This window comes from Stigmatopora argus, chromosome 12 (genome assembly GCF_051989625.1).
Source record: "Stigmatopora argus isolate UIUO_Sarg chromosome 12, RoL_Sarg_1.0, whole genome shotgun sequence".
Taxonomy (NCBI): domain Eukaryota; kingdom Metazoa; phylum Chordata; class Actinopteri; order Syngnathiformes; family Syngnathidae; genus Stigmatopora; species Stigmatopora argus.
This window is the reverse complement of record NC_135398.1, coordinates 9155595-9173333: the sequence shown is the minus strand read 5'-3', so window position 1 is coordinate 9173333 and position 17739 is coordinate 9155595. Positions and strand designations below refer to the sequence as shown.

General features: G+C 38.9%; 1 protein-coding gene across 2 annotated transcripts in view; it reads right to left on the bottom strand.

The window, feature by feature from the left end:
- The window catches only part of LOC144085427 (laminin subunit alpha-3-like), a 48000-nt gene extending 31140 nt beyond the window's left edge, over positions 1–16860 (bottom strand). For both annotated transcript variants that reach the window (XM_077614684.1, XM_077614683.1), the window contains exons 1-14: positions 16401–16860; positions 14970–15122; positions 6914–7031; positions 6185–6303; positions 5936–6106; positions 5201–5301; positions 4613–4728; positions 3749–3867; positions 3239–3329; positions 1661–1792; positions 1110–1160; positions 969–1016; positions 688–822; positions 268–402 (exon numbers count right to left, since the gene is read on the bottom strand). In XM_077614684.1, coding sequence (XP_077470810.1) covers positions 268–402; positions 688–822; positions 969–1016; positions 1110–1160; positions 1661–1792; positions 3239–3329; positions 3749–3867; positions 4613–4728; positions 5201–5301; positions 5936–6106; positions 6185–6303; positions 6914–7031; positions 14970–15122; positions 16401–16658 — 1747 coding nt within the window. In that variant the 5' untranslated portion in view covers positions 16659–16860. The remainder of the gene's footprint in view (positions 1–267; positions 403–687; positions 823–968; positions 1017–1109; positions 1161–1660; positions 1793–3238; positions 3330–3748; positions 3868–4612; positions 4729–5200; positions 5302–5935; positions 6107–6184; positions 6304–6913; positions 7032–14969; positions 15123–16400) is intronic.
- Between the last annotated feature and the right edge of the window lie 879 nt (positions 16861–17739).

Sequence of the window (17739 nt, the reverse complement as noted above, 5' to 3'; positions counted from 1 at the left end):
CGGCACTCAAAATACACAATATGAAATTAAACAGAGGTGGTGTACATGCGACATTTCCTGCAGAATTGCAAAAGAGGAATTGCTTCATTCACATGAAAAAGTTCTATGTGGATTTCTTGTAAGTTGTGGATTGAACATGTTAAACTAAATTGCTATTCCCATTACAGTATATTTCTGTTCATTTTTCAGCTGCTACTTAACTAATATAAGTTTAAGTTTGCTTCCTGATGAGTAAATGACGATATGTTTGTTTATGACATGACCCACCAGCGCATTCTGGGTATCCATAGTAACCAGGTGCACATTGGTCACATGCTGGAGCTCCATAGTTGGGGAGGCAAATACACTGACCGCTTGCACTGCACACACTCTCAGCCACACCAGCTCCATCACAAAGACATGCTGGAGATAGGAAATAAATACAGTACATTTCTAAATTGTACATGACTACAAACACATAATAAATATACTACTATACTGTTAATATTGACCATATACTTCACAGTATTAAAGTAGGTTTTCTAAGAAACCAATAATTTCACCTTTATCATGAACAATCATTGAACTTTATTTCTTGTTAATCATTCTTGCTCTAACGCATATCATGCACGGCCTCTACAAACTAATAAAGACTAACATTTTTAGATAGTGTTATAGGGTTGATGTATCTGTATGCGTCATTCACACCATGGCAATCTGGAAATGAGTGAAAGCCTGGTGTGCAGCGGTCACATCGCTGGCCCTCGACAGTGCCACGACAAAGGCAGCGTCCTGAGGCATCACACACGTCACGCTCCGTCCCTCCCAGGTTACACGCACATCCTGCACGTGTACACACACACACAGAGCAATATTCAGTAAATACTGTGACTCAAGATTAACATTTCACCTCAAAGTACTTCCTGGGAACTGCTTCTAAGAAGTGAACTTTGCTCGTTTCGTGTAAAAAAAATTCTAATCATACTCACGCTGGCAACTGATGGAGCCATAATAACCCACAGGGCAGGAAGTAGGAACTACACAGGGGGGAAAAAGTACAACAGGATTGAAGTATTATTTGTATTATCATTGTTATTGTCTAGGTGTATATTTATGTTATCTATATTTACCAATAATTGATCCTGAAGGGGATTTGGTAGTTGCCTGGTGCTCAGGATAACCTGGTTGCAAAATCAAAGTAACCCAAAAGAGAAGAAAATGAATTGTTCTATTTCAAGCCAGCAGCACAAACATTTTCCCAATTGTAAATTTTAAAAATAAAAATCTCCCCTTTCATTGAATATACATCTGCATGTTTCCAAATCAAATTATAACATATAAGAATATTAGAAATGTATTTTCACTATACAGAGACTTGGAATTAAAATGTACTTAAATTTGTTCAAAACACAAGTACTAGAAATCAAATGCACAGTTATGTATCTATGAATAAAATCTCCAAAAGAAAGAAAGACAGTCAGAAGTCAAATCAGCAAAAGAAATTGTGCTTATCTTTCCGCTTTAACACACATTAGGGAGATAAGATGAGGAAACACTACATGCAATTCATGGGACATAAAGCCTGAGTTTTGGAATCAACACATTTAACGCTTTTCTTTACAGTTCACCTCAAGGCAAAAACAGACCAATCAAAGCAGATGTGTGTGAAAAGTAAACTTACGGATGCACTGAGGGTAATAATAGTGGCCTTCTGCGCATCTCTCGCAGTTTTCTCCACCAAACTGCACTTTGCAGATACACCTTCCAGAACCCATTTCACAGCCTGCTGCAATCCGCTCGTCGCACCTACAAGCTGTCGAAACCCAAAAATAAAGTACCACAAACATTGGATAACATTTTTTGGTGCTTTTCATAGCAATTTGTCTATTTATAATCCGGAATGTAATGCAGCAAATGTTCTTCCTGGTCATATATGGCCATCAACCAATAATTTCCCACCACTGACTGAAATCCTCCGCTTTGTAAAAGCAATTGCTGTGAGGAGGAACAGACATGTATAAACAGTACAAGGACCACTTGAGCAATGACTATTTCTAAATATAAGTATTTTATCTTGGATGTGCTTGTGTTTCCTTTTTCATACTTTAAAAGAGAGGAAGAGTCGAGTCAAACATAATGTGCAGCCTATACTGCTGTTTTAAATCCCCTTCTATACACACACACACCTGCTGTGTATCATCAGCACAGCCCTGCTCCTATTGTTCTTTTTATCCAATCAGCTCCCTGCGCGCCATCCCGTATCACCACCTGTTGCCTCATTTGTTTAACACAATTTCGCATTGTGTTGGGCAACAACTGTCCAATGCCCGATAAAGAATTACTGGGAAAGTCTCAAAGGACTTTGAGCAGCAGCTTTGGTGTCATAAAAAAATTGGACACCATTATACAGGTGATCACATTTTCTAGTTAGGTTTGATAACTATTTTTAACTACTTTCTGGGTGCAGAATCCAAATCGGTTCTCTGTTTTTCTAGAGCACACTAATTCTTTCATATATAGCAGGGGTGTCAGACTAGGGTTGGTTCGCAGGCCGCTTTAACGTCAACTTGATTTCATGTGGGCCGGACCATTTTAGATATAATTTTTTATTTTTTATTTTTATAAATTGATTAAAAAAACTGGATTAAAATCCCCGAATATTCAGTTTTTTATAGATCTAAAACCATGTTTATTTTAGGTTTTTTATATATTTTTAGAGTTTACAAAATGATTTTTGAACTAAAAGCACAGAAAATTTTGATTAAAAAATTACAATTATTGATTTAAAAGGGGGAAAATCAGGAAATTTAATGTACATCTATACTCTTCATTTGAATTTGATCCTAAAACAGAAAGTCGGCACTCATGATTTACTTTCCCGGGCCACACAAAATGATGCGGCGGGCCAGATTTGGCTCCCGGGCCGCCACTTTGACACATGTAGGAGCCCGTTTTTTTTTAAACATCTAAAAAAAATGCTATAGTTAAAATTTCGAGTGCGATTGATCATGATAGAAGTCCAATCTGTTAGACCCATTAAACTAATTTGATGGCTATCAGTCTCCCTAGTGCAAAGTGATTGGATGCCTAAACACATCAATGGCACTGAAACATAAATATTCACTAAAAAGAGAGAACTTTTTAAAAAACATTTCAAAATCTTTAACTATGTGACTCTCGTGAGGATAAATGTCGGTGAATTCATGAAAATCTTAAATGAAATTAAAAAAAATACGAAAATAAAAATCGCATTACTCACGTATGCATCCAATGGGAGACTCAGGAGGCACTCCAAAAGGTCTGAAGAAACCTTCAATGCATCGCTCACAGTTAACTCCAGCAGTGTTGTGCTAAGAAGGAAAATGTTAACCTTAAAAGTATACACTGCACTTCTAAGCCTTGTCTTATTATCATCTTATTCAATTTAACAAGTGGAGCCAAAGTGGCCAGTGAGTGCACCATGCACAGCATATTTTAACTTATACACTGCCATTAACAGCAATAGACAACAAACTGGGAAGACACGGCAGTAGTCATTCACTGACAGTCTTTCTACCTCAGATGGATTGGTCGTTTATTGCCGTCCATTTGCAGCCAATGAATAACTAAAGCACCCAGTGGGGATTTCCTTCAGTAGGTTTAAACTCAGATCAAATGAGGCCAGCCAGTGTCTATGCAGTAAATCCCCACTGACTAAACATACGCATCGACACCCATGCACGCACGCACACACACACAAATCAGTCAAGACATAATGAGCGTTTCATACCTGGCAGTTGATGCACACGCCTCCTCCCCTGTGCCCACCGGTGATGTCTAAACTTGCTCCTCTGGCTTCTACCTCCGTGTCATAATAACAGTCGACGGCGTGAGTAAAGCACTGGCAGGCTAAAAAGGAAATCACAGGCACACTATTTTTGTACACACATGAAATTAAACTCAACAAACCTTGCCTAATCTAAAGAAATACGAACAATTATCAAATAAGAACAGAGCTGCACATCCTGTTCCACCCTTCTTTCAAAACTTATGGAATGTTGAAAAGATTATAAATGAATTGTGATGTGGTTGGGTGGGCAGTATATAAAATAAATATATAGATTAAATATTCAATTTAAAGTCGGTTCAAATGCACATTTTGTCCCTAATAATGTGTAAAAGAAACCACACATTAATTAAAAAACAGAAGAGAGAAATATTTGTTATATACTGGAGCTGTAAATAGATTTTTGTCTCATGGAAATAATCCTATGTAGAATTTAATTCAGTTACATTATATTACAACTTGATGTTGAGTCATGAGTTTTTTTTCTGTCATTTGATTAACTGATGGCTTGATCAATAAAATAATCCTTTCTAAAAAAAAATATTCAATAGTGTCAGCCCTTGTCTAATAAAAGGTTTTACCGTTTTAAAATGAAGTCCGCAACAAAACTAAACGTGTGAAGCTAATTCTTTGTAGTTGTAATTTCTTAGTTTTGGACTCTACCACATGCATGCCACATAAGGAAAGTCGTCCTCCACTCTCTCAACGAGGTGCTGAGTGATACCATATCAGGGCATCGGCAAACAGCAACAAGTGGACACTTGAGTTCTCGGCACAACGCTGTCAGACGGCGTGTCACGCACTCACGTTGACATTCGTTGGAGCTGTCAACAGAGGCGGCACGCCACGGCTTCTGGCTGAATCCTGGACAGCAGCGGTCACATGACTCACCACAGGTGTTGTGCTGGCACTCACACTGGAGCCTGATGACATTAAACAAATACATGGAGCGAACCGGGAATGTAGTTTGATGATCATCAATGCCATTTGGTATGTTTTCAATTGCATGATGTCAACCTGGAGCATTGAATTTAACTAATTCCCTGCCATTGATGGAGATAGACATCTAATCCATTTGGAGTAGGAGGGTTGGCAGTGAATGACATTAAAAAAAAAAATCCGGTCCTGCCTGAATTTGAGCACAGAAAGTTACAAAAAAAGTATAACTTTCTACATTGACAAAACAACATTTGCATACAATCTGCAGCTAACAATATTGTCTTTTATCAATGTGAGCTCCATAAACAAACAAATGAGGTAAATTTGGATCCAGTAAAAAATTTCTTTGCTTGACAAAATGTCTGTCAATGAATAAGCAAATCCTTTAAGAAAGTTAAAGTGCAACCTGTGAGGTGCAGTAGGTGTTGAATACCTTTTTTTAAAAGGGAGACTTACTTGTTTGGGTCTTCCGGGTCACGAATGGCCCCACATGCCTGAGCGTGTCCGTGACACACGCAGCGCCCACCGATGCTGATATCTTTGATACTGTAGTAGTACTGAAAGGAAAGAATCAGAATGAACCCATCGGGCTTGTTTCCATGCCAACAGGAGATAATTATCCATACTGGCTATCAAGTTTTATGGGCTGACTCAATCGACACAATAAAATCATTAACATCTGTCAGCACATAATCGTCTCAATTTTGTATTGTAATATACAGAACTCATTCATTCTTTCATTCATTTTCTGAACCGCTTATCCTCACAAGGGTCGGGGGGTATGCTGGAGCTGAATCGGTGGCCAGCCAATCGCAGGGCACAATGAGACGGACAACAGTTCACACTCACACATAGGGGCAATTTAACCTACTACTACTCTGAAGGTTTTTGGGATAAGAGAGGAAACCAGGGCACCCAGAGAAAACCCACCCAAGCCTGGGGAGAATATGCGAACCCCACACAGTGAGTACCGACCTGGCATTGAACCCACGACCCCAGAACGGTGAGATTGACGAGATAACCACTCGGCTGCCCCATATACAGAACTATCACAAATAATTTCATGATTGAATTCAAACAGCAAAGCTACAACTCATGATATGACCCAAAAACCTAATTGTCGGTACATATGTTTTATTTTATTCAAGCACAGCGCCAACGTGTGTCATGGCGGTCCAATTCGGGACTCACCCTACGTGTGACGGTGGGGTCTCTCATAGCCTTGGAGATAAGGTGACCGAGCAGCGTGTTTGTGCGCAGGAACCGCAGGCGCACATTGGTGGCTTTGGTGAAGTGCTGCAGCACCGGAGAGCGGGTGAAGTCTCGAGAGCCTGGTCGACCATTGATCAAGGACACCACAATCTGGACATCACACATAGTGTTTTTGTTTCAAACACACACAAAAATAATGCAAATTTAAGTTGCTGACATGGTGTTTACCTCTCCGTTCTCCAGAGGGACGAGTGAGGAATAATCGGTAGTGCAAAGCTGATCGTCGTCATTTATGAGTGGAGCGTTGGGACGCTGTCCGAACCTATCGAGGCACTCGTGTTTGGAATCTGCACACAATGTTGTTTTCCTCAAAGCTTTTAAAAAATTGAACTTGGTTTTATTCCTCAAAAACAACCTAATAGCACGCTGTCACAAAGTGAGTTCTGTGCTGGTGATAGGTTTGGGTTTTCTTCGTCATTGTCTGACCCTTGTTAGATTGTCTGTTTATTTTTCTGTGTATGTCCAACATCCAAGTAAGCCTCTTTGTGCCTGGCATTCCTTTGTGTTTCCTCCAGTAAGTTTGTTTTTTCTCTTTTAGTTGTTACTTTGTGTTTTTTCCTGAGTTTCGTCTGAAAAGTTTCAGTTTTCGAAGTTAGTTGTGTATTGAAGAATTCTCAGTCCACCCCACCCTGGTGTTCTTCCTGGCTTCCCTGAATGTCCACTTAACAACTGATGTGTGTGTGCAAATGTTTCCGCAATCAAGAAGACCTCATGGTGTCGTTTTTCTTTTATATTTTCATGAAAACTGATTAATACTGATAGGGACAACATTCCAATAATACTTTTCTCATGAAACGAGAAATTGTTTAAGATGGTTTTTACTTGGCTATTTTTTCAATTGGATGTTCATGTTGATATATGTAAATCTTTGCTACATTTTCGGATGTAAAAACTCACGTGAGAAATACTGCCAAGGGGTGAAAGTCCTCCCTTTGTCAACGGAGCGCTCCAGCACCCACAGGTCAGGTCGAGGAGAATTACCAAACTTTATGATGACGTAAGCAACATGAAACATCTTAAAATGAAAAGAAATTACAGTTAATCTCCAGAAAATAACATGCCAAAGCTTCCTTTTGTGACATTTCTATATCGATCACCACATGATGACTAAGGAAACAGCGGTAAGCTTACTGACTTTCTCTCTGCAGTTTTTACAAGTCAACATGAGGATGAACAACTGTCAAAAGCATTTTTGAGGAGCCAATGAAAGCAGCAGGTGGGCTACCAGGTTTGTGAACAGGATTCAAGTTAAGGCCACTTGATTTGCCTGTACGGTTATCTATATTGATCATCATCAAAAAGCAGGGCACATATCGTCTGTGATTGTTGTAGAAAAAAGTATGGCATTAACCAGCAGGTGACACGAGCTTGATCGCACTTGACATAATAGACAAGAAACGTATGCCAAACAAAGCTCTCCGTGTTATAGTTTGCCACGGACTATGTGTGTTTTGGACCTGCGAGAACTCTTGGAAAAGCTCCTAAAACAATATTTAAGATTTCAATAGCACATACACACTCGGGCAGGATTATTTGAATGCTTTGGGATTTGAGTGATTGATGAAAAGGATGTTTGTTCTTTTATTTCGAGACATTTGTATGGAACATCTCTCTTGATGCTTCAGGGCAGGCCTGCACTCGTCTAGCATCCACTAGTGCGTTGATGAAAAAGCATGGCAAGGCAAGTATGGAAAGTTTTTTTTCCACAATTCTCCAGTACCCTAACTCATTCACTGCCATGTCAATAACAGACGTCAAATCCATTTGAAGTGGGAGGGCTGACCGTAAATGGTAATGTTGACCACATTTGCCACCGTAGAGGGCAATAGAATATCCAACGTGTATTAAGAATGACTTAATATTCAACTGAAATTGTTGGGTTAATGAATTTATTCAATGTCCACCGCATTTTAACTGTTTATAAAGCAAGTCACTATTTTTGATGATTTGGCCTTCACAAATATTCGCTGCCAGGCATTGTCAATGGCAGCTAATGAGTTAAATCAGTGCCCATAAAGCGTAAAAACAACATGCAGGCTTAGGGTTTGTTTCAAGGATGTTTAGACTGCCACAAGACAGTAAAGGGGACCGAAATGAGAGCATATGTCACATCAGCGCTGGCCTTATCCTGAAAGATTCCTCTCAAAGTCATCACCTCGAACAACACAAGTTTTTATTTGAGCGTGGTTGCAAACATTCCACAGTGCTCTAATGTATCACAACCTAAACAGACCCACGTTCATTAAAAGACACAGTTGTAGTTAACATCTTAATCCACTGTGTATCTATCATGCGGGGAGAAGATTTTCACTGCTGTGACTTACGACTGGTGACAGGTTCCCGAACGCGGCGGCACCCTCGGCATCACTGGGCATTAGGAGAGGGGTGGGAATGTGGCGCTATGTCCGGAATTTGAGATGGATCTGTGTGCCAGCCAGCACGTCTCTGACCACCCTGACTCACTCCCCGCCTCCCAATCCCCCCTGTTCCTCCTAAACTTCTGGCAGGCTTTTATTGATGGTGGTGGGTAGCTCCCCTGCAAAGCTTTGCTTCTATTTTCAGCTCTCATGTTTGTCTGGGGTCCCCTTGTTTGCCCACTCTGTGGCCTGTGATGAGGTTTTCTCTGATTAGTTGGGAGGGCACATCATACTCAGCAGTGAGGTCACAAACAAAATACGGAATAAAATACTCTCAAAAAGGCATCAATTCAGTAGAAATTGAATTATAGTGCAGGCGTTGACTAATAATTAAATAATGCCTGAATTTGTTTCCAATGGCAACTGTTTATTATAGACTACACCCCATGATCATCATCATCTAAAACTGTGCTACCTGTGTGTCTATGTGTGTATGTGTCATCGTTTACCTTAAACCTGCACAAGGGACTAAAGCTGGAAATTAGCCCTCAGCTACAATCTTACATATTTACATATATATGTTCATTAATATGTGCTGTCTCTTATTAAATAAATCAAACTCAATCACGCCATTCCCTTTTGTTATCAAAGTAACCCAATGAACAAAGAATATTCAGACCAGCGTGGAAAAAAAGATACATTTACAGAAGAATACTGGAAGCTGCAATTGACAAAATTCATTCATTCATTTTCTGAACTACATATCCTCAGAAGGGTCGCGGGGGTGCTGGAGTCTATCCCAGCTAAGTACAGGCACCAAGTGGGGGATACCCTGAATCGGTGGCCAACCAATCGCAGGGGTACAGTATCTGACACACCTTTAATTCCCCCTCTATTGCATTTCCATGTGTTAGTATGTCACTCTGTTTTCTAGACGATGAAGTTCTGTCAAGTGTTAATTTGGAGGTCAGAAACAGGGGCAGGAGGCAGTTGGCCTGCAGCACTTTACACCTCAGGGTGTTCATTTAGCACTGCACATAAATTGATGCGAGCTGTCGATGCTTGACAATTCAAAAATGAAAACACAAACGTGTACAGATTGGCACTAAAGTAGGAATGTTGCCTCAGTGTTCATCAGAAGTGATCTAAAGGAATAAAAAAGGTTGACTTGAAGGGCTATTCTGTCTCAATGTATTGTGAGGTTAGAGGTCGCTTGTGATGCTTTTACAAGGGTGTAAGGTCAGGAAGCTGAGACACATGCACGTGTCAAACAAAAACTTTACTTAAGTCACAACTCATCATTTGACCTGTTTTGACATGTGCTTAAAGGTAAAGGGCTTAGCTACTTTTAAGTGTTTTTGTTCACATATTTGTCAGCCTTTTTTGTTTCTGGCTTATGCTAATTTGGAATCTGATCTGTGTTACTCAGTAAAAAGGATTTACTGCATACTGTGTAAAGTGCTGTAACCTTTTTTTCCACTGCATTTTCAATAGATGTCAAATTAACACAGATTTTTCATCAGGCCTTTTCCTAATCCGTTAATAAAAGCCATTCATACACAATATCACCCCAAAATCTTTTCGCCAAACTCCAAACAAATCCTAAATAAGGACTGATAAAGCACTGTTTTCACAGGTCAGTTACTGAAAAAAAATTAAGATATATTAGTAGTAGTAGTCAATAATAAAGCTCCTCAACGCGCTTAAACAAACCACAAGTATGCAATAAAAACACTATGGCAACAAACCTATTACTTAGGTCAAATATCACATAATGGATGAATTACGCCGAAAAGACACAACCATGTGGGTGTTTACTACACTTAAAAAAAAGTTGCATACACAAAATAAATTCTACATGATTTTTTTTAGGAGGGATTCTTTTCTAATTTGTAATTAGTATGCCGAAATATGTTCAGCTTTTGAGGTTTCGCTCGTTCTGTAGCTAATGCGCTTCCCTGACAATAGACTCACAACGCCAAAGTTCAAACTAAGTGCACAACAGAGACCAGTGTACAAAGTCTAATGTGACATCCTGAGATTCTGATGTGATAGCAAAGGAATGCCATTCAATGAGTAGGCATTACCTTCTGTCACAGGCGATCAGGCCCGTCGGAGGATTGCGGCCACAATGCATCGATGCAACTGTTTGTGTGTGTGCGCAACAGGTGGACAGCGGAGGGCGGGGAGTCCACGAGTCTAGTGTATTTTTCTCCATGACTACATGGTGGAATTAGGAAGATGGCAAAGAGCCACAAGAGAGCTGTAGTTGTCAGCATGAAGAGACAAACAATGTCTACGTGATTGGGCTTTGAGACATTTGTCCTGTGACTGCATTTACTCTAAATAATGTCACCAGTAAAATCATGTTCATCACCACACCTTTATTCTTGTGAAGCCAAAACCAGTAAATAATTGACAGCAAAATAAAATTATTTAAACTCTGAGCCTTCAATAGGCCCGAAACAGAAAGATTACAATTATTTTCATATTTTCAAGTCATATATTATATGGGGCAGCCCGGTGAGTGAGTGGTTAACGCGTCGGCCTCACAGTTCTGTGATCGAGGGTTCAATCCCAGGTTCGGACCTTCCTTTGTGGAGTTAATATTTTCTTCCGGGGCTTGTATGGGTTTTCTCCAGGTACTTCGGTTTCCTCCCCATCCCAAAAACATGAATGATAGGCTGGTTGAACACTCTAAATTGCCCCTAGGAATGACTCTAAGCGTAAATAGTTGTCTCCAGCTTTGTTCATTTTCCGTACTGCTTATCCTCACAAGATTCACGGGGGGTGCTGGAGCCTACCCAGCTAACTACGGGCACCAAGTGGGGGACATCCTGAATCGGTGGCCAGCCAATCGCAGGGCACAAGGACACAGACAACCATTCACGCTCAAACTAATAACAAGGGGCAATTAAGAGTGTTCAACCAGCCTACCCAGAGAAAACTTACCCAAGCCTGGGGAGAACATGCAAACTCTATACAATGAGGACCCACCTGGGATCGAATCCTTGACCCCAGAACTGTGAGGCCAACACACTAACCATTCAGCCGCCGGGCCACCCAGTTTTTATCAGCAGATAAAAAAATATATATCACATTGCTCAAAATGATACATTTGGCCTTGGGGTTAAGTTAGAAGGAGCACAATGGACTTTTTGTCTGGATAGCTGGACAAAGATGAAAAATTCCACATGAGCATACACATTTTCCCTTAATAGAGTAGCAGATTTTATAGGCCTTCCCGTTAACAAACGTAAAGCGGCCCGTGTTAAATGTCTCGCACGTTGGCCTGGTGCCCCAGGAAGCCGGCTAAAGATGGCCACTTACATCACCAGAACAATAGGAACCAGCCCAATAGCCACTCACTTTTTTTTGTATCTACAATACAGTTCATGCTTATGTTTTGTACAAGCTTCCACCACCACATACTGTATATCACCTCTACATTTGTGTTCCAAAAATATGTTTTGGTATTTTTTTTTACCAACACATTTGTGTCAGGGGAAAACTTTTGTGAAGGTCTGAGAGCTCAGAAAGGACATCACACATTTAGGTCCGGAAGACCACAAAAGAGGCTGAGGGCAGAAAAAGCAACATTCACAATAACTTTGGTGGGAATTGAATCCTTGACTGAAGGGATTAGGTTCCGAGGGAATGCTCCTAAAATTGCATTCTTGAAAGAAGATCGCTCTGCTGAGCTAAAAACATTCCCTGTACCTGAACCTTATTGACCTTTCCTTTCAAACACTGTGTACAAAAAGCTCACTTAACACCATCGCCTACTAAGCAAAAAAAAAGAAAAAAGAGGGAGAACTTAATAATCAGCAAAATATATGGTCTGGAGGCCAATTGAAGCAATAAAATTAGAATGTAGGCAGCTATTTTTAAGTTACATGTTTGCAGCAACAATGTTTAAATATCAGACAATAACCAAAATCACCACAATACTAGTTGTCGATGTCACTCCATTTACATGTCTATGAGGCAGATATTATTTAACTCTAAAAAAACACGTTTCCACAATTCCATTGCCATGTCAACAAACAACCGTAACAATTGTGTGTATTGTTAGCCATAAATTAGGTTATTGCTGTAACAAGACCAATAAATCACTATAGTAATAATTTGATCCACAGTAAACTTGCCCCCAAAAATGGGACAAAATAAGAATCCAGGCATGTATACGAGATTCATCAAAGTGGTTGTACATTAGTTAGTGATTAGAGTATAGTTAACCTTTTGCTTGTGGTTGATTATTCATTTATTAACACCAACCAAAATGAATATCTAACGTCATCAATGGCAATTTTCCAATAGACCTCAAGCACCTGAACCAGAATGAGCTGTGGATCATCAGCTGGACCTTAGTAACACTATAACCTGCTATTTGCCTCAGATGTTCAGCTTACTCAGATAGATAAGCACATGAATATGCAGGCCTCTTAAAATACATTCCCTAGAAAAATGGAGTGACTGTATGTCTGATACTTGGTGTCCATGTTTACAGCAACAATATTCATTCCAATGGTCTGACTGCTGGTGAATTGTTTCGCCATGCCAAGTGCTCCTAGAAAAGAAGTCCATACTTTGCTGTGCACTGATGTGGGTTAAGTTTACCACCAAAGCAGTAACCACAAATAGGACGAGAATAAGAATTGGCTTCTGTTATTAATAAATGAAAGCAATGTGAAATTGCTTTTATTGACATTTTTTGTAGGTTCGAAGTGGATCACAGAGCAGGGACGGGGGAGGATCAAAACCAGACACTTGTTCTTAATAACTCATTTTTTACACTTGGCAGACCATCAAATCTGTATTCAAAGGAGTTACTTTTAAAAAGAAAATGAAAGAACACTGAGCCTCTGTAGAAATCTCAACACTGCCTTTATCTAAATTATCTGCTCGCAGTGGTATAGAAAAGCCACCTGCACAGGCCTTGAAAGAAACCACAGAACTCATTCAGTTGTGTTCTAGCTCAAAGATTTCACCCCAAAAAATAACTTAACCCATACAATACCATCATTTTTTTCATTTTTACAAAGTAAGAATTAATTTGTATGACACGTATTCTTTCATTTGAATGTCACTTGCGATATTTGGTTTAAAAATGGGTTAAAACACATGAGAAAAAAATGCAACACTGACACTTCCAGACATGCTGATGGCAATTGATTCTGTTAAAAGAAACGTGTTTGTGACAGGTGTGTGTGCTTTCATGTGGTAGCCATGCTGGTGAGGGTCCAGGAGGGTTTTGTTTAGCTGGTAGTCACCAGTAAGAGCTCATGCCATGCCCTTTATAGCGCTCCATAATACAATGTAACACTCCCAAATACATGAAGCATTACCACATATTAAACCCAGGCGTCCTCAAAGGTCCCACACACGTCCGCGCACATGTACTCGTATTATATTTAGCTATGTAGGGTCTTTGCTTAGCTTAAGCGTGGAAATAGAAAAGCCGGCGCTCATTATGTGGCACCGGGAGAGTCCAAAACAACACTTTTTAGAACTCCAACATCATGCTTTTAATAAAATTCTGCAGCTCCAAACAAGAACATTTCTGTCTTTCCCTCTAGTGCAAGGGTGTCAGACTCGGGTTGGTTCACGGGCCGCTTTAACTTGATTTCACGTAATTTTAGATATAATATTTAGATTTTTTTTAATAAATGGATTAAAAGAACTGAATTAAAATCCCGGAATATTCTGTTTTTGTAGATCTAAAATAATGTTTATTTTAGCTTTTTTATATATTTTTTTAAATTTTACAAAATGATTTTTGAACTATAAACACAGAAAAAATGGATTAAAAAATTACAATTATTGATTTAAAAGGGGGAAAATCAGGAAATTTAATAAACATCTATACTCTTCATTTTAATTTGATCCTAAAACAGAAAGTTGGCTCTCATGATTTACTTTCCCAGGCCACACAAAATGATGTGCCGCCACTTTGACACATGTGTTCTAGTGGATAAGCATTTGATCGGAAATCCGGCCTGATCAGGTAATTTTTTGAGGACCTGAATAGGGTAAAGAAAACAGTTTTGGGGGAGGGGATTTGGAAGGCGCCCAATCAAACTGGATTGGATGTTTAATGCCATCAATGACAGTGAAACAAGATCACTCAATGCCAGTCTTTACAATTAAATTGATGTTTGTAACTGTCGATTGAAGTGAAAGAGTTAAAGCCTACAAACAACAAAATAATCCTCAGGTATAGTGGAAAAATAGATACACAGTATTACACTATATATGTATATATTTACCCTAGTAAAACAAACTTTGCAAAACAAAGACAAAATGTTCAACGACAATTACCAAGAGTCAAGAAAATCACAATCAAGGGAGCTAAGTGTTTGACATTGGACTATTATATAAATTTATTTATAAGAACCAAACATTTTCATGTAATCTGATCACTGTGGTAATTTGTGCTGCACAACACATTCGCAAAAAAATAGTATTATTTTTGTCAACACTTTTGTGATGATTTTAATGTTGGATAACCTTATTCAAATTGGGAAAAAAAGACTTTCTCGACTCGAACTCGCAAAAATATGCAATGGGGGCATTCCTAATGATTAGAAAATTACCTGGCCGAGGTCCAGAGTGACGTTCACTTCATTGTACCCCAGCCCTTTGGAGAGAGGGGGGCTCTGCCACCAGCGTTCTGTCCCGTCTATAGCATTGGTCACTGGGTGAGCTTTGCTCGGGTCAGCGGCATTGCAGTAGTCGCAGAACTGGCCCTGCATTACGACAAATGTTCAGTTAGGACAAGACAAGTGGCACTTATGACTGAAAATGAAGGGACCCTCCACCCAAAAATCTTGATTTATTTATTCCTTTGGTAAATTTAAGGAGTTTTTTATTTTTATGCAATTTGGGAGGAATATGTCAACGTCAACTTTTCATGCGCCAAATCGAGACACTACCACTCTTCTTGTATGTAGTCCGATCGAGCCTTGCCAGCAGTCACTCTAAGCAATTTCTACATTGATGTTTGACAACAGTAACAGATCATTATAAAAAAAAAAAAATGATGCTATGAGATACACAGGTATCTTGTAATAGAAATCAATGGTAAATGATTTGTTTCAGCAACCAAATAAACTCATACACAAAAAACAGGCCACAAAATCAACTCCTGTTTCCAACTTGTGAATTTGTTCCCTAGAAATCACTTCAGATAGAATTAAAGCAAATCAGAGGTTGACTAATGTCATAAGACTTTTAATGTAAATCTTAATTTGTTACAGCTTAATTTCCCAGGTGTTGTTTTGCCTTATGCGCTACATTCTAAATCTTGGAAACATACTTGGGTTCTTTTAGCCTTCAAATAAGTTACAATGGAGGTCAAATATTGGCCAGGAGGGTAAAATTCTGTCAATCGGAGCGATTAGATTAGGTCAAACCAACAACCGCCACAAGTCATTTATACTATATTTGTTGTACTTGTTTAAATTTGCAATCCCAAACAATTATTAATCAAGAGGGTTCACAGAGAAAAAAAATATTTAGTGGACCAAGAATTCAAAAGAAAGCACTTAATTCTACTTTCAATCTATCCCAATGAGATCTATCATAATGAGAGTTAAAGCTCGACCACAGTGCACAAATAACAACAACAAACAAACAGACAAAAAAATCAATAAATAATAAGAATAAATAATAAATAAATAAGTAATTTGCTCAGGGAGGCAACTAGTATTTCCTAACAAAGGAAGAACAGCAACAATAGATTGCAAACAGATACAAGATATTATGTGTCTGGCGATTAGATTTAGACCTAAAGGCACAAAAATGAACTTCTATTGTCCCCCTTCCTACAGTTTCATTGTGGGATTGCTATTATTCCTAAATTGATGGAGTGCCTTTACACTTCTAATCCTGAAGGCCATTTCCTTTGCAAACAATGGAGTAAAAACTTCTAATATTTCAGGCTGTTAAAACCCTGGAAAGGCCAAAGTTCGGGAAAAGTAAACCTTCATAATGGTGGCTTTTTGTGGTTAATATTGCGATCTTACCCGAATATTTTGATTGCCAAATCCAGTGGGTGGTCCTCCGACGAGTTTACAGTACAAATCAGCTCTGGGGGTCCCGAATTCATCCTTCCCGCAGGTGGCAGTGGAAGAAATACTAGATCTTTGGGCCAAATTGAAATAAGGGGGGCTCAAACTAAAACCAGTGAGTCCCCTGAGCGCTTCTTGTGCGTTCGCGCACCTGTAAAGAAAAATGGAGAAAAAAACTGCGAAGAGGTGAGATCCCGTCACCTCTCTTCCCATTTTCCACCGTGGAGGTCCCGACCGGGGGTCTGGTCATCTGGAGAACTTAGCGGAGAGCCGTATTCTTGTGAACTGCCTCATTTACGCGTTTTTTCAAGACTTGCAACAAGTCCAGCCTTGAATGTGACGAGCCTTGGAGGTGGAAATAGGCAATGGATCGCACTTGTCCTGGTGGACAGCCTCAAAATTTCGAGAAGGGAAAAAGGTTCCTCTGACTGACGCGCTTAAGTGACGTCAAATGGACTTGGGACTGCCTGTGTGGTCTTCTGTCACTCGTTGCACGCATGTAGAAGTACAGAAAGGTCTGGTCTACTCCTTAATAGACGCTTTGGTCATAAAAAAAGAATTAAAAAAATAAAATAAAATAAGTTACTTCCATAAAAACCATATTCTGGGTCATATCAAACTCCAAATGCAGTCCCAAATAAATTGAATTGAATGTTTTTTATTCTCATTATATAAGCATAATGAGATTTAAAGCCTGAGCACAAATAAATAATCAATACATAGATAAGAAATAAAAAAGTAGTCAACATAGATAAGTAGTCACGCATAAATTTGTTTTCATTATTATTAGTGATCAGGATGACCAGTAGGAGAAATATACATTGTTAAAAGGTAATACAATTGTGATGATGAAAAGAAATGATAACATAAATACACTTTGGTTATAATACTAGACCCAAGATATTTTTCTCAATGTTTTTAACTCATTGCCTGCCATTGTAACCCATAGTTGTCCAATTCATTTAAACTGGGAAGCCTGACGGTAAATGGCTCTCTTTTTCTTTTTATTTAATATAATGTTAATAATAATAATCATAAAAATAATGAACAACAATAATAATAATTATTATTATTATAATAATAATGATAATAATAATAAATACATATAAATTATATGAATGCACAGGATAACTTTTTAAAAACTAACTTTTATTTAAATTGTTAATGACAGAAAAAAGTATCCAGCTGTTTGTAAACATACAGTAGGGAGGTTTTTTTTTCAAGCCACAACGAATGGAAGACTAATTCGTTTGGACTGAATTGATCATTCACTGCTAGCCCTTCCAGTTCAAAT